The sequence below is a fragment of the Pezoporus occidentalis genome, unplaced genomic scaffold (assembly GCF_034315485.1).
Source record: "Pezoporus occidentalis ecotype Australia unplaced genomic scaffold, CSIRO_AGI_Poc_V1 ctg6, whole genome shotgun sequence".
NCBI classification, from domain to species: Eukaryota; Metazoa; Chordata; class Aves; order Psittaciformes; family Psittacidae; genus Pezoporus; species Pezoporus occidentalis.
Window position 1 is genome coordinate 8,839,454 of NW_026915943.1, and position 25,556 is coordinate 8,865,009.

At 41.4% G+C, this 25,556-nt stretch overlaps 1 protein-coding gene and 1 long non-coding RNA gene across 4 annotated transcripts in view; one reads left to right on the forward strand and one right to left on the reverse strand.

Annotated features, from left to right (window-relative positions):
* Nucleotides 1–4,605, forward strand: part of MTNR1B (melatonin receptor 1B) — a 30,507-nt gene extending 25,902 nt beyond the window's left edge. The window contains exons 2-3 of one of the 3 annotated variants that reach the window (XM_062639288.1): nt 1,073–1,963; nt 2,147–4,605. In XM_062639288.1, the coding sequence (XP_062495272.1) occupies nt 1,073–1,941 (869 nt within the window). In that variant the 3' untranslated portion in view covers nt 1,942–1,963; nt 2,147–4,605. Of the gene's footprint in view, nt 1–1,072; nt 1,964–2,146 lie in introns of those variants that run through there. The other 2 variants (XR_009968621.1, XM_062639289.1) reach the window with 2 other exon arrangements.
* A 7,511-nt stretch (nt 4,606–12,116) lies between these two features.
* Nucleotides 12,117–24,231, reverse strand: LOC134174379 (uncharacterized). Its single transcript, XR_009968623.1, has 3 exons — nt 24,159–24,231; nt 22,917–23,810; nt 12,117–12,179 (listed from the first exon to the last, which is right to left on the reverse strand). It is a non-coding gene; the product is annotated as an uncharacterized LOC134174379 (long non-coding RNA).
* Between the last annotated feature and the right edge of the window lie 1,325 nt (nt 24,232–25,556).

The following is a 25,556-nucleotide window of genomic DNA, read 5'->3' on the forward strand; positions in this document are numbered from 1 at the left end:
GCTCTTTTAAGAAAATAACAATGTTCCACACATGATTTTAAATGCTACTTGGGTATTTTGCACATCTATTAATGCTGTGAAGGATTTCAAGCAAAAATAATTAGTAAGCAAACCAGAAGTGTGTTTTACGCTAACTAAATTCTAAGAATCTAGAGTTTGTACCTCTATTTTCTGTCTCTTGGGAAGTTCCTAAAGCGTGATTTCACATTTAATGTTTCAGGAATATAGTTGACAATCCTATTATTTTATTAAATTATCTATAGGTACAATACCCAGAAATTGCAGACTGATGAAAAGGATGCTGTTTAAAGAGAGATAATAAGTCTCCACCATACCACTAAAGTTTCTTTAAATGTCGTCAACTGCAAAGGATCTAAAGGCTCCTTCCATGAATTCAAATACTTCTTCTTGCATGAATGCATTTGCATTTTTCCTTTGTATAATTAAATATGCCTTTCTACAGAGGGTGGTGAAGACAATTCACCCTTCTTTAGTCAACCCAGTGGGAAAATAACTGCAATATGGGTAGGCCATTCACCCAGAAAATATCTGTAGTATAGACTATTGTGTAGCAATTTCGAACATACATGAAACAACACATCCTTGCAATCCCTATAGACCTAATCTTTGTATAGCCTTCCCTTGTCAAGCCTGATAGCATTACAGGTTATAAAGGCATAATAGCTTGCCTACCTGGTACAATTTAGACTTGTTTTCTTTTCCCCCTTATTCAATCCAGCTGTGGAGTTAGCTACACTGAAGCATATCAACACGTGCCTATACAATGGCTTGCTGATGGTTATGTTTATTAAAGAGTAAAATAGAAAGGAAGGCTGTAATTAGGTCACCAACAGATTTGAAACATCATGTTGCTGCAGACATTTGTGGGGTGTTCTAAGCTGAACTGTAAAATTACTTTCCATAGAGACCTATTAGTTCTATATACCTGTTCCTTGTCGACATTATCAATAATTTAGCGTTACAGCTACCTGAAATAAAATATCACATTTTCTTCCCATTCACAGCTATGCTTGCTTTCAGACTTACATCTCTGCATTTTTCTCTCCCCCAGGTAATGCATTTGTGGTGAGCCTAGCTCTGGCTGATCTGGTGGTGGCCTTGTATCCATACCCCCTGGTGCTCTTTGCTATTTTCCACAATGGATGGACATTGGGTGAAATTCACTGTAAAGTGAGTGGCTTTGTGATGGGACTGAGTGTAATAGGCTCTATTTTCAACATCACTGCAATTGCAATAAACAGATACTGCTATATATGTCATAGTTTTGCCTATGACAAAGTGTACAGCTGTTGGAACACGATGCTGTATGTCTCCTTAGTCTGGGTATTAACAGTAATTGCAACTGTGCCAAATTTTTTTCTTGGCTCTTTAAAGTATGACCCACGCATCTATTCATGCACATTTGTTCAGACTGCAAGCTCCTACTATACCATAGCTGTTGTGGTAATACACTTCATCGTCCCTATCACCATTGTGAGCTTCTGCTACCTTCGAATCTGGGTTTTAGTGCTTCAAGTTAGAAGACGAGTCAAGTCAGAAACAAAGCCAGGACTGAAGCCAAGTGACTTCAGAAACTTTCTTACCATGTTTGTGGTTTTTGTGATTTTTGCCTTTTGCTGGGCACCTCTAAACTTCATTGGACTGGCTGTAGCCATTGACCCTATGAAAATGGCACCAAAAGTTCCTGAATGGTTATTCATTATAAGCTACTTCATGGCCTATTTTAACAGTTGCCTTAATGCAATAATATACGGACTTCTTAACCAGAATTTTCGGAATGAATACAAAAGAATTTTAATGTCACTGTGGATGCCAAGGCTTTTCTTCCAGGACACGTCCAAAGGAGGAACGAATGGTCAGAAGAGCAAACCTTCTCCTGCTTTAAACAACAATGACCATGTGAAAACTGAAACCTTGTAAGCATGTAATAGTCAATGCAAGAGTTGATTATGGAGAAACCCAAGAATATAGCTGTTATGTTCTGTTCATTCTTGGTAACTTTTGGGGGCTTTCCATTTGGATGGCATTTTGTGGCTGGAATACTGCCTTCTTGATAAAGCACATTGCTCTGAACTCATGATTTATATAAGATATCAATTTAAAATGTACTTCAGAATTAAAGGAGCAGGTGAACACAAGCTGTTTGACTTCTGGGAGCTGTATCCTACTCCCAGACATATGAATGAGTCATTTTTTTACTTCAGTGGGACTTTTACATTCTTTATACAACATCAGATACTTTTCTATGGCACAGCAGCTCATCAAGGCTGTGGAGTGATATTTTCCACCCTCCTGTATCTGAACAAAGAGGATGAAGCAGATAAATACAGTCTGTTCTCCACACATAAACCAAATATCACATTTCTGTGCATGTACTGGTGGCAGTAGCAGTATCTCTGAATCAAACTTGTAAATTGGAGAGAATATTTGTGTAAAAGCAATTAGCATTAGATCCTTTTCTCACAGATTTTTCATATTTGCATACCCTGAGATTGGGAATACAGTGTATTTACGTTGTTCACCTTTCGTGGTCAATTTTATGGTAGATAATATAGTACAAATGGTTGATTTCTTACATATTTACTTTACACAGTATTCTTCCTTTAGAGAGGATTGAATTTTCATTGTGTTCCGTTTATTTACCTTAGTGTATACATCCAATGTCATCTGATGCACACTTTACACATTTGCAACTGGCTAGAAATTATGGCACATGACCTGTAATTATCTGGAGTAGCGACTAGTCACCAGGCAGGATATCCTAGAACATCTGACATTATGCTAAACCAAAAAAAGAAGGCCTTTTGACTATAATGGTAGATGAGATACTCACTTTACATGTCTACATCTAATCTTGAATAAAATCCACGGTTGGTGTCTAATCTAAGATAACCTTCAAGGTTCCTTAGAATGGACATATGTTTCCTTCCATCTGTGATGATAAACACACATCCAGGGATTAAATGAATTGCTTTGTGGAGGTGCTGGTCTCCTTTCATTGGCTTTAGAAGGAGCTTTGATTGCAAGTTCAAATATCTCACTTTGGGTAGCTGGACAGGGATTTACCTTGCCTGATTAGGAATGTCTGCAGCGTAGGTGTTTGCACACCAAGTATTTTCTAAATTCCCACTCTAATCCATGGCATTCTAGGAAATGGTTAATTTGAATCTGACACAGGCAAATTCTCCTCCCCGTCCCAATGGGGCAGGGCTGAGGGGAAGACAGCGCTTAGTTGCTGGATGGGCTTAAACCACAGCAATGACTTCCCATTTTCTTTTCAAACTCAGTTCAAATTCAAAGCAAATTTCTTCTTTTTCTGGTAACACATTGTAATAGTAAGCATATAGAGCAGATTCCAATCTGGGCTATACTCCACAGCATCATAGTAGTCTACACAGTGTAGTTTGTGTTATCTCTAAATCAGATTAGGGATCTGTGTGTAAACACACAGTCAGTGAAGTTATTTTAGAATTATACCTGAAATGCACATTATTCTTACTAGTGCTGTTCATGGGAAAGGAGATGGGCTTCTGGTAAATCCATGTCAGGTACTAAAATAGGAAATGGAGAAATTCAGGTCTATATTACATTCCAGTTTAGGTTTCCTGACCTGGTTATTGTGGAAAGTATTTCTGTAGTAGTGTTGTTAGCCAATATACTGCTCCTGAAGTCATAAAGATGCATGAAACATCAACATCACCCTTATGTTGCTACACGTACAGAAAAATGAAGAACTGCAGTATTTTTAATGCTTTATTTGCTTGACAAAAGTCTGTGTAAAGCACAGCAAAGTAACAAACGTGACAGCTCTTCTAAGCTTCTTTCTTGCTCTTCAGATAATTTCTGATAAACTCTGAAGTTCAGTACCCTAGGACTTATAGAGTATTAGCCTGAGGAAAACTGAAAACTTTGTGAATAGGGATAAGAAAGACATGAGACAAATTTAAGCTCGTGGTAGGTAGTAAAAGCATTGTAGCTAAAAGTAGCAACATTAATATGTAACCTACATATTAATAGGTAATATGGTTATAACATGAGTTGAAAGTATATTCAGGAACAACATATCAGCTCTGTTTAGATTTATGCATCTTTGAGGAAATAACTATTATTTCTATTATAGAAAAGTAATCATACCAGCATATCAAATACAGACACTTTAAGAATATGAGGAAGAAAGAAAAATCTAGGGCCTTGGGACAAAGTCTGTTTCCAGAAAATATGGAGCATTTTCAAGCATGTAAAGTTATCTTGATTAAAAAGTGTTGTATTTTGTGTTTATTATAAGAAATAAATCTATTCTAGAATTGTTCTTACAGTAGAGTCCTGATTGAAAAAACCCCAAAACTTAAGAACACATTTAGATAAAGATTATTACTATTATTTCCCAATTGTATTTTTAAAGAACTGCACAAGCCTGGGAATTTTCCAATGAATAAACAGCTGCAGAAAATTGTATATAATTCTTAATGCATATGTAACAAGATTTTGGTTATCTGAAGAATTTCTTGCATTTAAAGGTATTTGCAAATTTTAATGGAAAATGTGGAAGACTACTTTCAGTCATCTATTGATACGGTGCTATTTTAACTGATGTATAATGATAATAATCAATATTTTGACTCAAGATATAATAAGCATACAATGAGACTGCTGTGGATGTCGGTTGCAGAACACTTAACTGATTCCTGCTCATCATCTTGTTAGTAACACCTCCAGCTGTAGTGAGAAACAAAATGACTAAAACCATTTTTTAAAACTCTGTTTTTATAAACATTTTTGTGGCATACTCTGGGGTAAGAACTGCACTAAATGCATTGTCAACAAGTGTCTACTCTGAATTTAACATCTGGAGTTAGAGGTGGAAACCACAAGGAATATGACCTGCTGTGTGGTCCACCAGACCCGGTCACAGAGGTAGAATTGTCACATTCATTAGCTGTAGAGATTTCTGTGCTCACCCTGCCTGCTTTAGTCCTTGAGGATAGTTGGGAACAACCTATGGAATACTGTTGGTGTCTTCTCACAGAACAAGTTATTCTCATGTCATTAAGCAGGCAAAACTCCAAATAGTTCAATGGCTTCAGAATAAAGCCTTGAAAGTGCTATATAAAGAATCATTCTTTAGGAGAACAAAGAAGAGTTGTTGACAGTAATAGCATTTTTTAAAATCATATTTCATGTCTGAAATACAAGCCAAATAATTTTACTCATTGTCGTGGTTTAAACCCAGTCAGGTAACTCGTTCGCTCACTTCCCCCCCTTTTCTTGCCCTCCCCCTGCTCTCGGAGGGACGGAGAGGAGAATCAAAAAGAATGCAACTCCCACAGGTTGAGATAAGAACAGTTTAGTAACTAAGGTATAACACAAATCACTACTGCTACCACCAATGATAATAATGATAAAGGAAATAACAAGGGAAGAGAATACATCATCTCACCACCAGCCGACCGATAACTAGCCCCCCAAGCCCGACCAAGCTCCGACCGATACCTCCTCCAACCCTGCCGTCTCCCAGCCCTTCCGGCTAACCCCAGTCACACCCTGGGCATGACGTGCTGTGGTATGGAATACTTCTTTGGTCAGTTTGGGTCAGGTGTCCTGTCTCTGCTTCCTCCTGGCTCCCCCTCCTCCCTGGCAGAGCATGAGGCTCACAAAGTCCTTGGCCAAACCAAAACATCGCTTGTTATCAGCTCTGTTCCCGAGCTGAAAGTCAAAACACTGCACTGCACCAGCTACCAAGAAGGGGAAAAATGACTGCTACTGCTGAACCCAGGACATTATCCACCCCTTATTCCATACCATTCACGTCATGCTCAGATCCCACATTTTCAATATACCATCACTCTTATCTCAGTGCACTCTTATCTTAGTGCATGGACCAGTCCCTATAAAGCTGCTGAGTCCATCTGGTCCATGATGTCAGGCTCCATCTCTTGTAACAGTCTTCCAGAGCAGGAGAGACTGTGTGCAGTGTTCACACTCGTGAATAACCTGGGCAATAGTGTCCATTGCTAAGTCCACCCCTCGATCATGAGTCCATCTCTGTGTTGCATCTCTGCTCTGATGGCCTGAAGTGCATTGGGCCCACCAGGCTCAAAATAATTCACTGTCCCCTTCAGCAGTTTCTGCAGCTTGTTGCTGGGGACTCCATACAGCTGCCTTCCATCTCCGACGCTTCCAAAGCACTGGAGGGGCCCAGTGGACTAGATACTTGCCCATACTGTCACCCACACCCTGCCACTCCTGGCTGTCCAGCCTTGGGGAAAACCTCTTGGTCCCCCTGTATTGTCGTCTAACCCCAGACAAGACCCAAACCTGACTCTGCTTAACTTTTGAGATCAGACAAAATGGTCGTGGGTAGAACACAGCCTGTGTGTGTGCCAACATGCTGATCCCCATCACAATCAGCAGGCAGGTCCCAAGGACACCCAAAGGCCATTCAAAACCTTCAGAACTCTCAACTGATGCTGCTGTCCCTGTCACTAGGGCTGGTGTAGCTGCTGTACTTGTCACTGGGGCTGGTGCAGCTGCTGTGCTTGCCGGCTCTCCCACCGCCAGCTTCTCTTTTCCTGAGTCCAGCTCTTCCTCCTCTGCCTTGCTGGGAAATGCTGCCTGGTCTCCTGCGTCCTCCTGGGGCTCGGCGGGCGGCTGCCGGGGGATGCTCTCGGCCGTCGCGGGGCTGGGCTCGGCCGCGGGGCTCGGCTCCTCCGCGGGGCTCGGCTCCTCCGCCGCCTTCTCCCGCTGCTCGGCAGCCCCTTCCTTCTGCTCCTCGACCGCCCCGACCTCCTCCACCCGCAGCCGTCCCCTCGCGGCCTCCGGCCCCGGTCCCGCCTCCGCTTGGTCCCCGGGGCCGCTCTCCCGGGCCGCTTCAGCAGCCGCCGGCTCCCGGGGCCGCTCCCCCTCAGCTCCCCGCAGCCTCACGAAGATGGAGAGTAGGGTGAGGGCCAGGACGGTGAAGAGCAGCCGGACGGCCAGGTACAAGTCCACGGCCACGTCCGTCCCGCCCTGCTGCTGGAGCCCGCCCGTATTACAAGCCATTGCCATAAAGCACAGTGAGACAAGAACCTTAGCCCAAGCCCCATACTTGATAAACACTAACACAGCAAATACCGGCTCTACGTAAGTTACAACATTCTGAAGCTGTGAGATCAAGCGAAACAACTCTGAGAGCCAATAAATCAGCATTGTGACGAGTGACTATTAATCCAGTCAGATCTGTCGTTATCTCAACCCTTCGTGCCCCACGTTGGGCGCCAAAAAGAACTGTCGTGGTTTAAACCCAGTCAGGTAACTCGTTCGCTCACTTCCCCCCCTTTTCTTGCCCTCCCCCTGCTCTCGGAGGGACGGAGAGGAGAATCAAAAAGACTGCAACTCCCACAGGTTGAGATAAGAACAGTTTAGTAACTAAGGTATAACACAAATCACTACTGCTACCACCAATGATAATAATGATAAAGGAAATAACAAGGGAAGAGAATACATCATCTCACCACCAGCCGACCGATAACTAGCCCCCCAAGCCCGACCAAGCTCCGACCGATACCTCCTCCAACCCTGCCGTCTCCCAGCCCTTCCGGCTAACCCCAGTCACACCCTGGGCATGACGTGCTGTGGTATGGAATACTTCTTTGGTCAGTTTGGGTCAGGTGTCCTGTCTCTGCTTCCTCCTGGCTCCCCCTCCTCCCTGGCAGAGCATGAGGCTCACAAAGTCCTTGGCCAAACCAAAACATCGCTTGTTATCAGCTCTGTTCCCGAGCTGAAAGTCAAAACACTGCACTGCACCAGCTACCAAGAAGGGGAAAAATGACTGCTACTGCTGAACCCAGGACACTCATCTGTCAATTTACTGAGGTTTCCTTTTACCTACAGTCATGCATTAAAACCAGCTAAATCATAACAACTGATATTATAAGCAGTGATAAGTGAGGTCTGTTGATGCCAGCTGTGTTTTTTAATTGCAAACAGTGAGGTTTTGTCCTTAGGAGAAAAAACTCATGGCAAACCACTTGTTTGCATGTATTTATTGTAAATATAACAGTTTAAGAGTGTAAGCACTGGTTTTCCCAATGCTTTTCAAATAGCAAACCCTAATTCAGGCTTTAACAAACTGCAGCCTTTTTGTCATGCTTTAATTGCTGTCATTGGAATCAATGCAAATATAGTGGTTTTGCGCTAGATTCTTGCAAGGGTTAATTAGTCTTAGTCTAGTGTTTTAGCCAATAGCACAGCAGGAAATAGGAATATCAAGCAACATTACATCATTAAACATAGTGCATCAAAAGATTTTATGGGCTTTATTTCCCTTTGCCTTGAAGTGGCACTAGTCTTAAATTGGGTGTCATTGCAACACCACGAAAGCCTGTTCTGCTGCTAAATTTCAAGCAGATATTTAGTATTTAAGTGTATATTATATAATTGGCATACATGAGCTATAAGAAAGTTACTGCTGTAATTGTTCTGGATACACTTGGGCCACTGGTTACAATGCTCAGTTTTCAGCTGGAAATGCAAAAAGTGAATGCAATGGCTCTAACAGGCCTTTCTGCTGTATATCATATATTTTTATGGCATTCAACTCATGTGTATTAAAGCACATTCTGCATATGGAGATTTTTTTTTCCAGTTTTGTTTGTGTGAAGAGCAATTAAAAAGGAAAACAAAACCAAAACCCAATGTGACAGTGTCCCGTATATCGAGACCATCTTTCAAATTCATTACATGCAAGGGATTAGAAGGCCTCAAGTACCATTTCTTTGGGGAAAAGTATACAGATCCTGGAATTTTCTGCTCCATTTCATTCTCCATCTATTGTTCCAAAAGATACCCTTGCCTGTTGAACAGCCCATGCCATCATTCTTAACTTTTCCTATGGAAAAAAAAAAAGAAATTGCATGGATTGAACTGAAACCTTTCAATCAAACCCGGTGCTATTTGAAAGAATTTGTTGTGCTAGTGATGTATTTAGTTCTGTGTCATCCCTACTCCACTCCAGAGGCCCAAGGCTTTGTTACAAGAAGCCTCTCATCCCATATTCTTTGCAGCCTGAGGATTCTCCCTCGTGTGCTCATTTTCATGGAACCAGAAAAGGATTTTACAGTAAATTTAAATGTGACACGTGTTAGAAACAATTGGAATAAAATGGGAGTATTTTGTTTCCCTTTTTTTTCCCTAGATGATATTTTTCATAAGTAGTTTGAATGGGATGCCTTATAGTTTAATAACACAAAGCTAAAACATGCAGTACTGTTCTTGGCTCCATGGAAAACTCAAAGTAGAGAGTGTGGTGTCTTACAAGTATGAGTATTCCTAGCTTAGACAAGGCCTCCTCATGACCAAGGGAAGGACAAGAAGCCAGCACTTCTGATGGCTTTCAATTCTGGCTTCCTAGATTTGCCCCACTGAGGTCCTGGGCTGTGCTCGCACTAAAACCCCAAGAGCATTCCATACCCTCAGCATGGGTCATGCTGAAGCAGCTGAAGAGAGAACGGCAGCTCCATAATGTATGGTTCCTTGTTCCTCATGATTCAAAAGAACCTGAATCTTCTTGAGATCTGTGATTCCCACTGGTCCTGTATGGCCCATATGTGTGAGTGAAGGAAGACCCAGCTTGCAGAGCTGCTGTGGAGTTTGATATGGTGGCAGCATACACATAAGGATAGCTAATAAATATCAGCTACACGTATATGTGGACAAATAATACCATACATAAGCATACAAGCTCCTTAGAGTTATGTCATAAAGACTCAGGAGGGTGGGATTAAACTGTTATTTATCCATTTGCAAAACCACTATGAGCCTTTAGGAGGGATGCATTCAAGAAATTGAGACATAGGAGCGGCGTTGGAAAGTCTGATCTTAGGTCTTCAATTTGTCCCATAAAGGGAAAGTCTTACTTGAAATTTCCTAGTCCACCCTTTAAACCTATTTTCCAAAATTTAGGATAAAATGATAGGTATTAATAATATGTGTCTTAAACTCTATAGGGCTTTTTGTATTAAGAAATGTATTATTTCTTTAGGAGTTCTGTCTCATAAGAGGTGTATGTATTTTTGGAGGGTAAGCACAATCTTCTCTCATTTGGCCGTAAGTAGTTAATGCATTCTTTCTTTTTAAGTGGCTGACAGCTCACTTTGTTGCATTTGAGCAGTGTCTTCATATCATTAATTGGACAAATTGTAACACAGTTTTTAAAGGAAGAAAACCTACTTTTTAAATTGTCTTTAAAGAAAACACAGCTACAGGTTCGGCAGAGAAGAGATTCAGAGCAGCCCTGCAGAGAAGGACCTGGGGGTGATGGTTGATGAGAAAATGAACATGAGCCGGCTTCAGTGTGCGCTCGCAGCCCAGAAAGCCAACCGTATCCTGGGCTGCATCAAAAGGAGTGTGACCAGCAGGTCAAAGGAGGTGATCCTACCCCTCTACTCTGCTCTCGTGAGACCTCACTTGGAGTATTGTGTGCAGTTCTGGTGTCCTCAGCATAAAAAGGACATGGAACTGTTGCAACAAGTCCAGAGGAGGCCATGAGGATGATCAGGGGACCGGAGCACCTCCTGTATGAAGACAGGCTGAGGAAGTTGGGGCTGTTCAGCCTGGAGAAGAGAAGGCTGCGTGGAGACCTCATAGCAGCCTTCCAGTATCTGAAGGGGGCCTATAGGGATGCTGGGGAGGGATTCTTCATTAGGGATTGTAGTGATAGGACAAGGCGTAAGGGGTTAAAACTTAAACAGGGGAAGTTCAGATTGGATATAAGGAAGAAGTTCTTTCCTGTAAGGGTGGTGAGGCACTGGAATGGGTTGCCCAGGGAAGTTGTGAATGCTCCATCCCTGGCGGTGCTCAGTGCCAGGCTGGAAGGAGCTTTAGATGACATGGTTTAGTGTGAGGTGTCCCTGCCCATGTCAAGGGGGTTGGAACCAAATGATCTTAAGGTCCTTTCCAATCCTAACTATTCTATGATTCTATGAAAAGCAGGGATTTTATCATCTCATACTTATTGCATGTCTTGTTTTGCCTTTAGGCATGCTGATAGATCTCACCTGCAGTGTGAAGCGCCAGGAAAAGAAGCAGGGACCCAAGTGATCTTTAGGAAAGCATGATAAAATACTGTTTGTAATGTTCACCTTTCTTCCCTGCTATATGACATCAATGAGGGCTGAATCATTTCCTACAGTTCTTCAGAGACATTAGCTGCTGGAAGGATAATGGCTATTTCTTCATGCAAAGACAAGTGTTTCAGATTTGACTGAGGTTACTCTGGTCACCTGAGCATTACATTAGGTTATTTTGAAAGAAGGAGTAAACTAAACCTAAGAGACATTTTTCAGATGCCCTCATTCCAGGTAATCATTGCACAGCTTGCTATGAAGCCCCTGTGATTCTCCATCACAGCCCTTTTCATTTCTATTTACTGGATTGGCATAGGTGGCAAGATTTACTTTATGAGTTTCAAAAGCCCAGGATTCTCTCTTTGAAGCTGCAACAGAACTTTGTAAACAAATCACTTCCTCAGCTTTGAACTTTAGCAGCAGTCTGTGATTTTAAAACTTCATTTAAATGTTAATGTGTTATTTTCTAAATTTCAGACTTCTAAACTGCTGCGTGGTTTCCAGACTTCACAGTGAAGGTTTTAACGTTAAAATGACATTTCCTCTAGATTATACAGAAAGGATTCTCTGTAGTTACATAGAGAAAAGAGAAAGTCAAGGGTTTCAGCAGATGAAAATACACCTGTGGTCACAGCTGAGTTGTTCACTGATTAGCTACAATGAAGTAGAGAAAGGCACTTGGAAAAGAGCATTTAAATGCCCCATGCAGCCACAAAACAAACTCGAAGCCTCATCCCATGCTGCATAGATAGCAGCGACCTATAGCTACAATTGATGTATTTACAGAAGACATACATGTACAGTTTGTAGACTCACGACCAAACTACCAATGGTAATAGCAATTGCTGCCTTTTGATGTAGAAGCCTCCACAAGACAGATTTCATTTTTCAGTACTGTAGCAATAAACATACATGGTTACAAAAGGGTATCCCTTCTGCCACAAGTATATGTTCTAAGTACATAAAAGGCAACAAAAACCATCCCGAGTTCATGTCACGGTAAAACAGGAAGGAAGTCTCTTGACCAGAGTGGAATCAAGTAAAAGTCTTCAGGAGCTGAAAGACAATACAAAAAAAAGGATCAGCTGCCAATTCTGTCCATTATTTACTATTTATTTCCTTCATTCAGTGCATCCACAAAGGTTCAACTCTTTTTTTTTTCTGGAGTAGAAAGAAGCAACAGGAGATGTGTAGAATATCCACCTATACGCTGCATTTCTCCCTGTGTTCAGGGATCAGCTAGAAGGACACAGTGGTTATGCTTACTACATGTACTTCATCCAAGATTCTGGGGCATCCATGAGTTGAAACAATATAGTTTTAGATTTGCCTGTTTCCTGTGCATAAGGCAGTCATGTTAATGTCTTTTTGTTAGTGGATTAAGCCATGTATTAGGTATATTAAACCACCAACAACATCTGAGTATATGGGGTCCTACAGATTTGCTAATGGCACCGCTTAGTTGCCAAAGGGCAACACATTTGTAAGTTGCACAATAATTTTCTAGACTCAAGTCCTCAAGATACAGAGAGTAGTTTCACTGGTTTTAGCTTGATTTCACCAATGCTCCTTCCTTTTAGCATGTTCTTAGAGTACTCCATATGTGATATTGGCTACAGTTTTCCTCCACAGATGAGTAAAATTCCAGGGAAATAATTCTAGAATCATGTTAAGATAAATCCACAATAAGCAAACAGTAACAAGATCATACCTATTCCTTTTTTCATCCTTATTTTCAGGTTTTCAGGTCATGGACACATATACTAATTTTTAATCCTATATTGAGGGTGCTTCACAGGCTAAATAATATATCAATTTCACAAAGGCGACCAGGTTTCCTTTCAGATTAAGGTACTATATACGGGAGACAATGAGGAAGTATTCTAAGACACATATGACAAATAACCTGTGGGAAATGTGTAGACCTCTGGACAAACCCTAGGGCATTTCAGATCATTTAAAATGCCTTTGCATAGGTTGGTCAATTGGAAAACAAGGCGTTAAGAGCATATTTCCTGATGAGCAAGAAGGACTGATGGACAGGCAGCAAGAGCCCTCCGTGAGTTGTTTGTTTCCTTTAATCAAAACCAGCAACAAAACCAAAACAAAGACTCATCAAAGGGGTGGTTTTCCCACAGGAATAAGAAGGAGGTGTAGTCATTATAAACAGGATTACAGAACCCTGTGGAAGGCAATTAAATGTTTTCTGACACACCGCACAGTTGTAATTGAGGTCTGCAGGGGCAAAAAGGCTTTGAGCAGTTATTATTTATTCACTAATTCAGAAAGGTCCTTTTTATTTACAGCCATTTGGGCTTAACTAACTACATAGACTATTTATAGCATCTGAAGTCTGTTCATCATTCGTTTGGAAACAAATACAGCACAACCACAGTAGGTAAGTTAAAACCCTGTATTATGTCATCAGGATGGGGGCTAGAGCCTTCTACACAGCATTTAGAGACACTCCTACACAGACCTGAATCACACTGCGTGCGAAGAGTTGGACAGCTCTCCTTGTTGCCTCTCCTTGACCACAGAATGGGGAGGATTTTCTGCAGGGAACCTAGCAAGGAAGCAAGCTAAATCATGTAGGCAGATGACATGCAAAAATCAATGGAAATGTTCAGGATTTTAAAGCTTTGCAATATGAATAATGCTTTTCAATAATTAGAAACATTAATGTAGCTTTGCAACATCAATAATAAATAACTGACACCAAAGAAAACCTCACATTTACATTGATGTATTGTAATGGGCTGTGGAGATTTGGAAAGTGATGGGTAACTCTATAGGCTATGTAATAACTAGTTTTGAATGTGGTTTCTCATCCATCAAAGCTAAGGGTCTGTTTGAACTGGTGTTTTAAGATTTCTTCATATTCCTACATCACCATTTTCCTTGGATAAAGCAGTTAAAATAATGAGTACTTTGTCAGCTTCATTTCACACAAGCATCTTTAGTACAAACACCTATCAGTACAGCAACTACCTTTAATGAGTGAATGACTTGAAGTGATTAAAAAAATTAATTCAAATTTATTCAAATTAAAAAAAAATTGAAAAAAATTGACAATAATAATATCTAATGTCATTTAAAGCAGGTCTTTTCTTACAAAACCCCCTCAAATCTCTACAATGTTATCCAACAAAATCATGGACCCCTAGAAAACCAACAAAGCTAATGGGGACCTGACTTGCTTTTGCAGACCATGTAGAAGTCTGTAGTCTCCAGTGATACAGAGACCTCAGGCTGAAAAATCACATCCGAAAGAGGTACAATTCCCAAGACTGAGAAACATAACACAGTCTAAAAGACCAATAAATTCAACTCAGGTGTCAGTGGTGGATAAAGCTGAACTGTGGAGGACTTGACACATAATTCAATAAAATGTCAGCTCTCCAAGGAAGAAGACAGAACGGTTCCCAAAATAAACGAGGGAAATACCTCCACTCTTATCAAAAAGGGAATTATCTTAAAGGTAGACGTGAGGTTTATATCGCTCATGTTCTCCATTTAAATTACCTGTTGGGTTAGATTAAATCCCAGCAGTGACTCAGTTCTGACTTTTCAGTTATTTATAGATCAAAGTTAATTTGAAACCTTGCTGTACATTCAATAGTAGATTCTTTCCTCAAAAGGTATATATATTACGTGCATAAAAAATACCATAAGATTAGTGTCACACATTCTGTCTGTGGCTGACTGATGAAAATGTTTCTGTCTGTGGCCTATAGAATCATAGAATCATAGGATAGTTAGGGTTGGAAAGGACCTTAAGATCATCTAGTTCCAACACCCCTGCCATGGGCAGGGACACCTCACACTAAACCATGTTATCCAAGGCTCCTTCCAGCCTCTCACTGAGCACCGCCAGGGATGGAGCGTTCACAGCCCCCCTGGGCAACCCATTCCAGTGCCTCACCACCCTAACAGGAAAGAATTTCCTCCTTATATCCAACCTAAACTTCCCCTGGTTAAGTTTGAACCCGTTACCCCTTGTCCTGTCACTACAGTCCCTAATGAAGAGTCCCTCCCCAGCAACCCTATAGCCCCCCTTCAGATCCTGGAAGGCTGCTATGAGGTCTCCACGCAGCCTTCTCTTCTCCAGGCTGAACAGCCCCAACTTTCTCAGCCTGTCTTCATACAGGAGGTGCTCCAGTCCCCTGATCATCCTCGTGGCCCTCCTCTGGACTTGTTCCAACAGTTCCATGTCCTTTTTATGTTGAGGACACCAGAACTGCACACAATACTCCAGTTGAGGTCTCACAAGAGCAGAGTAGAGGGGCAGGATCACCTCCTTCGACCTGCTGGTCACGCTCCTTTTGATGCAGCCCAGGATGTGGTTGGCTTTCTGGGCTGTGAGGGCACACTGAAGCCGGCTCATGTTCATTTTCTCATAGAGTCCTTCTCTGCAGGGAGAGTCCTCCTCTTCTATACCCAATGGCTGATCATTTCTCTTGACATCCATTGGCATAACTGTCCAGGTAATTCCTTCCTAGCAGAATTCATTCAATAAAATCAGGACTACAAAAGATCTACTTTCAACTGTTGATGAGAAGGTAGATCATGTCTAATTGGATTAGACAGCAGTTCCACGAGCATTTATGCTGGCAGATCAAAGATTCAGAGTCAGAATCAGTAGCTGAATGAAGAATGAGGCTCTACAAAGGTCTCACACATGTGACCTCTGATGGCAGACAACATGGGAGATTCTTTCTTTGTATATAGGCAACTAATGCGGTTTTAAATCACACAAGATTTTAGCCTTTTTCTTCAGGAGTAAGAACTTGAAGAAGGAGAATTGGAGTTTGGGATTGCAGCAGAAAGAATCAATATCCTTCCGGGTGCCTTCCAGGCAGACTGGAACACTTGGGCTTGGTGGCAACATGTCCTCCAACCAGGCACCACTGCCTGAGGGTAATAGACTGCAGAAGCAGGTGAACATAAGAGATTCTACTCTGCTCTTGTGAGATCCCGCTTGGAGCACTGTGTGCAGCTCTGGTGTCCTCAACATAAAAAGGACATGGAACTGTTGGAGCAAGTCCAGAGGAGGCCATGAGGATGATCAGGGGACTGGAGCACCTCCCGTATGAAGATAGGCTGAGAAAGTTGGGGCTGTTCAGCCTGGAGAAGAGAAGGCTGCGTGGAGACCTCATAGCAGCCTTCCAGTATCTGAAGGGGGCCTACAGCCGGTGGAAAACTCCCCTTCCTGCAGCTGAAGCAAGTTGAGGAGGTGTTTCTGGAAATTCCAGCCTTGAACTTTGAAAATCTGATTGCAAATGCACAGCAGGCATTTCCTGCAGTGGTCAAATCAGGTAGCAAACCATGAAGAAAACTTAACCTTCATTCCCTTAGGTACATATATTAAAGATCTTTTCTCATATAAGCTCACTCTGTATAAGCTTCACTCTGTCGTAGCTCTTTGCCTAATAGCTATGGAGCAAGAGTTGTTCTGCTCTACCTTGCATATTTATTCCTCAGTAATGGCATTGTGCTGAAAAGGCAAAGCTACGAAATACTGTATCCACTTTCAAAAGCTAAGGCACTGGGAAGTAAGCAGTTTATGAAAGTCAGATAGACACAAAGACTGGAACAGAGGAGTCCTGGTTCCTTCGTACAGGAGAAACCATCCCCATTGCTTCCAGATTAGCCAAGGCCATACTGCAAGTGTTGTACACTTGCAGAACTGCACAGCCTTCCATTTTTAATTAACTCACAACTTGTGTTACTCAGAGGCCAGTGACTGGAACCCTGCTGTGCTCAGACACAGCACCATCTGACCTGCAAAACTAGCATCTAAAGGCTGACAGCAGGTGGAAGAAAAATAAGGTTATACTCCTCCTGTCATAGAAGGGAACTAAAGTTCAGGAAAAAGCATGCATTTTGCTCAAGGAGGCACAGAGATGTTGCAAACCTACAAAGTGAACATGGGTTACTGAAGCTGTAGGCTACCATCTGAGAGCTGGTTGCACCCCCTTTTGTCAGGGGGAATCTTCTATGACCTGAAAGATGGTGACATTGGTTTGATATAAATAAAGACCACATTCAAGACAAAAGCAAATCAAGGAGTAAGAATTCACGCACCTTCCTTTTCCCCACTGCCTCTAGGAAAGGTCTCAGCTATATCAACATCTCCACTTGGCACCAAACATATCAAAGAATCACAGCATGGCAGACATGGGAAAGGACCTCAGGTTGCTCAGGAGAGCAAGTCAGGCTTTAAATATCTCCAAGGATGGAGACTCCAGTATATTTCAGTGCTTGCCACTATGCAGTCTACAGGCCACAGGTGGGATGACAGCACTGGGATTCCTAAGGCAGAATCTTGCATCGGTGCCTTACTCTTATCCTGTGGTGAAATCCCTTTTTCTTCAAGGATTGGACTCTGCCAGCCCAACTCAGCCAGCTGCAGTTGGCAAAGCCAAGGTCTACTCACTGCAAATAAGCGTGAAGTTTTAGAGGGAAATAAAGCTAAAATTAAAAATAAATGAATCTGCATTCCATTCATTTCTCCCTGTGGGCAAGTGTTAAATCAGTGTCTTCATTAGCTGTAATATGTCACTTGCTTTTACTTCCAAACAATTGCTTAATTTCCTTACCATGGGCAGGGAGGGAGGAGGGCTGGCAGAGCCACCTCTTTGTACAAGGATGGGTAGCTTACACTGTGCGTAATGATAGTTCTTGATTACTTTGACCTTTCATCATTATAACTTTGCTTAATATTGTAATTAGACTGTGCTTCATTTAACCAAGACTGATAAAAACCAGTTCCTTCATGGGTACTTTTATACACCAGAGATGATTGAGAACTCAGTGAATGAGTGATTTTCCATTTCCTTTTCTGTATCTTCTTTTTTTTCAATGTATTTTAATTTCAACACAAGAGAACTATGAAGTTAGGCCAAATCTCAATTTGTCTGTATCCTTCCAGTTGGCGGATTGAACGGTATCACTGGGACGATTTAGCCTAACTCCCTGGGATCATCGTTTGGGACAGATAAGCCACTAGCACTTTAAAAAGGTGTGAAGGAAGGGGATGAATCAGGGCATGAAAAAGTATGCCACTGGTGAATAAGGAAGGCAAATCAGGTAGAACAACTGAAGGTGCCTGAGATATGCCATGATAAATTTAAGAGTATCTTGGTCACTTATCTGAAAATTCAAATATCACCTTCTGGAATAATCTTTTAAGCAGTGCTGGAGATTTGCTTTTCCATACATTCATCAGGGTAAAGATCTGGCTGAATGTTCAGAAATTCTCTTGATTCCACATCCAATGTATTACATTACATCATGAATGCAAAAAGCTAAAGTAAGGAACCCACTGTTGGCTGCTTGTCCCAAGCCTTCTTTCTTAAACTTGCGCCTCCACAGAATTGTCTAGGGATGCAGAAATGCAAATTTGAGACTTTTCTTTGTTCCTTTCTATCCCTTTTTTTCCCCAAACAGCATCATTTTTTTTGGCTTTGCAGGCAGAAATTCCACAAAGAAATGACCCTATGTTTTAGAGGCAGATGAGCAGGAGTAGTAATGCCTGTATGGAAATCACGTGAGTTGAGCACAAGATCAAGCATTCTTAATCTTTATCTATGCAGAACAATACAATTTAAAGTGTTGTGTAAGCATGGCTCAATAATGGAAATCCCTGCTAAAGCAAGAGATTTTGTAGTTTTATCTGAAATGACCAGGCACAAACAGAAATAATTATGTACCTATGTAGAGAGTCATGAAATGGTCAATTACCCTTCTTCTTCCACCCTGCTCTTTTTATTTAGAATGTGGCAAGTTCAAGTGTCTCAGTTCTAAAACCATATAATGTAGCAAAGACAGCACATTTAGGAGCTTGTGAAGTTTATCAGCAAAGCCTAAAGCCTTACCTAATCCCCAAGAAGAGCAGGTATGTCTTCTCCAATTATATTGCTCTAAGTGCACAGAATTCAAGTGTGTGCTTTGCATTGCAAGAGGCATCTTCCTTGGCAGCAAACAGGGGTTTGCCCAGCCTTTATTCTGGAGCCTCCACTCCTTTACACTAAGGCCTCCCAACTAAATTTGTGCTGTAAAACTCTGCTTGCTGTTTCTAGTAAACCACTGCATTTTCATTCTCCATTTCCAAAGTACAGCAGTGTAAGTAAATCAGTATTTCTCACTGCTAGAAGCACAATGTACCTAACACCAAATATTAACCAAATATCAAACCCTGTGGAAAGAAGGCCCCTAAAGAAAATTGATTCTTAAAAATGAGTCTGTTTATCTTAGTGGGTCTAGACCAAAATAGCTCAGCCAACAACCCTCAGCAAGATGTTTATCAAATATGAAGGCTCCTGACAATACTCACCCTCATAAGTGGTGAAATGAAGTCATTTTTAATGGCAATAAATTACTTTTTAATGAAAGAAAATGTCGAATAATCTTTTCCTCAGATAACTTCAATATAGTGCAAAGCTAATGGCCATGTAGGAGATTGCTTGGAGTACAATACAGACTATTATTCTAAATCAGCCCCTTGCCAAGACAGGAAGGAGTGACTGGTTATTATTTGTATTAGCCTCTAATATCCAGTATCTGAAGGGGGGCCTATAAGGATGCTGAGAAGGGACTCTTCATTAGGGACTGTAGCAATAGGACTAGGGGCAATGAGTTTATACTTAAACAAGGGAAGTTTAGATTGGATATAAGGAAGAAGTTCTTTACTGTAAGGGTGGTGAGGCACTGGAATGGGTTGCCGAAGGAAGTTGTGAATGCTCCATCCCTGGTGGTGTTCAAGGCCACGCTGGAAGGAGCCTTGGATGACATGGTTTAGTGTGAGGTGTCCCTGCCCATGGCAAGGGGGTTGGAACCAAATGATCTTAAGGTCCTTTCCAACCCTAACTATTCTGTGATTCTATGATTCCATGAAATAGAGCTAGGAGGACTCTCACTGTGCTGGTTTGGCTGGGATAGAGTTAATTTTCTTCATAGTAGCTGATATGCAAGGAACACTTCCTTTTCTTTGTGAACACACTGTAACGTTTTATATTAATATGCCAATGATGAGAATTTTCTCTCCAAGTCTGTTGATAAATTACATCACATTTTGATAAAATGTAAGAATAATTTCATGTTCACAGATGTATTCCCCTTGTTATATATAGAAACCTAGAATGTTTGGTAGCCTATGCTATGATCCCCTTTGTTACTCATAAACCCTCTAATGAGTAAATATCTCTTCTAGCTTCTTCGTCTTTGTCCAAGTCAGCAAGTCAGCACTGTTTATACTTACTTGTAGTTCACAATCCCATGCTAGTCTTGGACCTGGATTAAAACTCTCCTCAGTATATTTGCAGAGCAATCTTCAGTTTCTCTTCCCCCTTTTTGTGTATTGGACTCTCATCACTCCGTGAATGACTCATGAAATATTCTTGGGTAAATCAGTGAAAACCCTTCTGACAGCACCATCTGCTCAGTCATACATTTGTCTACCAGGTGCATCTTTATGTGGATATGTTTCGTCCCTTCACTGGTGTCCCTTCACTGGAAGGACAGATGGAGTCCCCAGTCCTTCACTTTTTCTTCCAGTATCTCACAGTCATTTTGAGTCCGTGTAGCACCATCAGCAGGGCTCACATGACTGAGCAGAACCATGCCTTTGCCGGTGGTCTGGATGTGCATCAGCAACTTTCAGTTATATTTCAGCTTGCATTTTTCTTTATTAAGTGTTTCTTACTCTAATCAGGTCTCAGGCATATTGGCATATTTATAGTTAGATTTCAGTTCTTATTGGCTGTATTATACTTTATTTATATTAGCATTTATTACTGGTTTTCTGCAGCTTCATCATTAGTATCCTTAATCTTAAATTTTATTCCTAATCAAAACCAAGTCTAGTAAAGAAGGAGAACATGTTAACACAGATAATCATGACCTCTATAAACTTTCTAAGCAGTGAAGTAAGTACTGTATGTCAGCACATCTGCCATGCAACTCCCTCAAACAAAGATTATCTTGGCCTTAATTTTTTCACAGTTTGCATTTCCTAATCTCCTCAGTAAAAAGCCATTTGCCATAAGTGACCAGTTAAAGTTCTCAATGAATTCCAACTTTTTTTCCCCTAAAAGTACTATACTTGGCTTCTTGCTTTTGCCTGTTACAACTCTAATATCATGCCATGAAATCCGCAGTCCTTACGTGTTTCAACAGAGATCTCATATCCCATCTGTTGACACAGAATGTGAAGTGATCTCAGACCAGTAACTGGGCACTGCTGACAGCTTCAGTCGGTTGAGGTTCAACACAGGGCACTGGTTCATTGCCATTCATTGGATTCCCAGGCAAGAACTGGAAATCACAGAGCTCCTCGATTGTAAAGCCTGACTAATCAAGTGTAAACACTTCTTTTCCTGTATCTCCTTAATTTTATGAGTACATCTTCTCTCTTTATTAGACTGAGCAATGGCCAGATAATTCATCGTCCCTGAGAGACAATAACAGCGAAGAGCTCTGGAGAAGCCCCAGTGAAGAAAAGCTGGACTTCTTTTATTTCACATATTTTCTATTTCTATTCCTTCCTGCACCTATTTTTAATAGGCTAGAAAGCATCTGTTAAGTAATAGTTACCTTGCCAACAGTGTCTTTAATTGTTACAGGATCCTAGATCTACTAAACAGGAGGAAAGACACAAGTTCATATCCCTTTTATTTCCAAAATCAAAGCTATTGCCTCCTGTGCCAATACCAAAGAGTGATAAAACAAAACAAACTTTGGCTTGCATCCATGTTTACAGCCTCGTGTATCTTCCTAAGCTACAGTGTGGTGACACTGATCCACTTCACCCTAGGGAAACTTCCAAAGGAAATCCCTTTTGAAATGCCTTTTATGACTTATTTTATATATGCTGTATTTTGGCTTCCCAAGCTTTTTCCAAATTATATTTGTTGAACAATATATTTAGAGACTCCATAGTACTAAATTCTAGTAGAATTTGGTAAACTTATACTTCAATTGCCAAATCTTTACCACTACAGTGTGCTAAGACCATGACTTTATTACTAACTTACTTTCACTTTCTACTCTGTTGCCAGTCAAAATCAATTCCAGTTAACAATTCCAGCTTAATATTCCTATGCAGTTGACATCTCTGTTGCAGGAAGGTGCTACACTTCTGTGGGTAGCATGCCAACTTCATTATATCAAGAAGCTAGAGTCTAAATGAAGAGGATTATTCAAAGTCTGCTTCTTTTCTGTCTTAGTATCTGTTAGCCTGAAAAAAGTCTTAGTAAGGTTAATGCTTCAAGCAACACCTATTGAGAGCACCAGACCACCCGCAGCACAAATTATCTGTTTTCCATTATTTGGAAACTTTAATCTCCATGCAATTAATCAAAAGTACAGGCACAATTTAAAGGTACATTCTTGAGACTGTGAGGAAGCATCTTATTTGTAATGTAAAAGTCTTTATTCCTCACGTCTTTGTTCCTCACTGTAGAGGGTAGAAGCCCACATGCAGCCTCGCCAGAGGTTGAGTCCCGGCTATACTGAGCTCTTGTCCAAGAATAAGCAATTTAATTACTGACAACAAACCAGCAAATTAACTGCAGTCACTCAGGAGCTGACTACAATTACAGGAGGTGGTTTCTCCAGGATATTCCCATTAGAAAGAGAAGAACCAGCAGCCAGCAACCTGTGGTACAAAACTTGTAGTCTTATTCTTTTGTGTAGCAGAGACCTAATACACGCACCTACATTTTGGTAGTATCCACAGGTATATATGAAAACCAAGTGGTTAATGGACTCGTAGTATGTGTAATACTCTACCTATCTCTTTCTGGCTGCAAATTGTTTTCCATTAAGCACCCAGCAAGTAAGAAATTTCTTTCAGTGGTCCTCCAAACTCAGGACTAGTGTAGCATCTTCAGGCTCCCCTTCGGTAATGAGTGGTTTCCATTTATCCCTGGGGTGCAATCCTTTTTTTTGCACTCCTGCCAAAATTCTGAGGTACCTCATTGGTAGTGATACTTCCAGGGTCACTTCCAGTATACACCGTTACTTTCATTTCTTTTACTAATTCCAGTGTTAGTGACACTTCCAGTAATTCCTGCAAAAGACGGAATTTGTCACAGAATGCTAGAAATACTGAGGTTGGGAGGGACCTCTGGAGCTCATCTGGACTCACCCCAGCTCTAAGAAGGGCTAGACTCAACTTATCAGGGCCTTGACAAGTACTTTTGAATGTTTCCAAGGATGGAGGTACCTGAGCCTCTCTGAGCACCCACCCTAGTGCTGCACAGTCCTCATGGTGAAGGCTCTTTCTACTGATTCAAAGTTCCCCTTGTCACAACTTCCGTCCATTGCCTCCTGTCCTTTCACTGCACACCTCTGAGGAAATATTGGTTGTATATTCTCCACAACTCTCCTTAAGAGAGTTAAAACTTGCAACTAAATCAACCCTTAGCTTCCTTTTCACCAGGCTAAACATAGGCAGTCCTCAGAAATCATACACATCTCCATGTTAATGGCCCTCCACTGTGCTCTCTCTTGTTTGTTGATACCTTCTGTTCATCAGAGACCCCCAAACCAGACAGGGTAGTGCAATTCATCCCTCTTCTTCCCTAGTGTGAATCTCAGAAGTTCAACGTCTGGAATCACAGCTTGGTTTTGGTATTGCAGAGCATACGACACCATGGGACTCTGCATCTCCATGGGTTTTGTCTAAAAAGCAGTAAAAAGGTTACAGGCTTCAAGCCTGGAAGTGTTTAACATGCATGAAAAGCACACAGACAAATGCCTTCAGGACTAGTGCATCAGACAAGAAAACAGGACTGAAACTATTAGAACTATTGATGAAAGAAGAAAATAGAAAGCCATTAGGCTATCTAAATTGTGGAATATTTGTAAAGCATGAAAGCCATGTCCACATGCTGAGACCTGTCAAGAGTACAGAGACCATAAGTTAAAACCTGTAAAATTAATCAAGCATGTTGTCTGTAGGCAGAAGACAGCTGGTAAGTGACCCTGGCCTCCCTGCTGAACACCAGGCTCACTGCTGTGCACATTTACCTGCTACTGAAAGATTCATGAGCCATTTCTCAGCCAGATGGAGCAGACTCCAGGCTCCATCCACAGGCATGGGGGTACCAGGTGAGTGGTGCAGGCTTTAGCTGAGCCCTGCAGCTGAACTGGAGAACTCAGAAGTTAATCAGAGTATCCCAGTCAGGGGTGGCAGGAGGTACCTAAGGACAGCAGCTCCAGCCCAGGAACCTCCTCACACAGCTGAGGACCTGGGAAGGAGCTGGACTCTACAGAGCATCTCCTTCTGCACACTGTCAACAGGGGCTTATTTGTAGCTGCTGCCTAAAACCTGCCTTCACTGAAGTATGCACATAGGAATTACATCCTTTTCTTTTGTTCCAATAGAATTATTTCACCATGGTATAAAATCACACAAAAATAAAACTTTAAAACATATTTTTTCTGTAGTACTACATATATATATTATAATATGGTTCAGCATGTCTTACCTTTAAAATCAACCCTTTTTTTCTCCAATATCATGAAAATACAAAAATTAACAATGAAATAGAATGTTGGTCTAAACTGACTATGACTGACAGAATGCACTTTGGAAAGGTCCATTTTATTCTACAACATGAGATGAAAAACAGTTGTCATCACTCTGCCGCGAGACAGTCACTGTAATTTCTGTTCTATAAGGATGCAATTACTGTGAGATGTTAAGTCCCCTCTAAAAGATGCTTGAACTCACTGCAGGGCCATTATAATTTACCAACATCACTTCACTGAGATCTCGATGATTTTTCTGCCATTCAGTTTCAGATAATATGGCCTCAATGACTTCAAGTTTCATTTAAATGTCAAATTCAGATTAGATCTCCAGCATGGCTGAATTCTGACCACCCACTTTGATGTGAAATTATATGGCTAGGTTGATAGAGCCCACACTCATAAGCATATTGCGCTATTTTAAGTACCCAGAGAAGTAGATAGCTTTGTCTAGAAAGACAAAAAAGGATAGTAATGGAAATCAGTTCAGGACAGGAATCTTAGATGACAGTCGTCCAGCTCAGAGAAGAGAGAAACTGCAGAGAGCAGTGCCTTTGATGGAGTATTTCTCATGTGTTAGGGTATAGGACAGATATCAATTTATACTTGGTATATTTGTATCGGTTTAGTTAGCAAATCTTCACAAGTGTGCTAGTTTTAGCTGGGATAAAGTTACTTTCCTTCATAGTAGCTACTACTAGGCTATGGTTTCAATCTGTGCTGGAAACAGTGTTGATAGCCCAGGGATGTTGTAGCTGCTGCTGAGCAGCCCTTACACAGAGCCAAGGTCTTTTCTGCTCCTCACACCACCCCACCAGAGGAGGCTGAGGGTGCACAAGGAGCTGGAAGGGGACACAGCAGGGACAGCTGACCCCAACTGATCAATATCTCTTT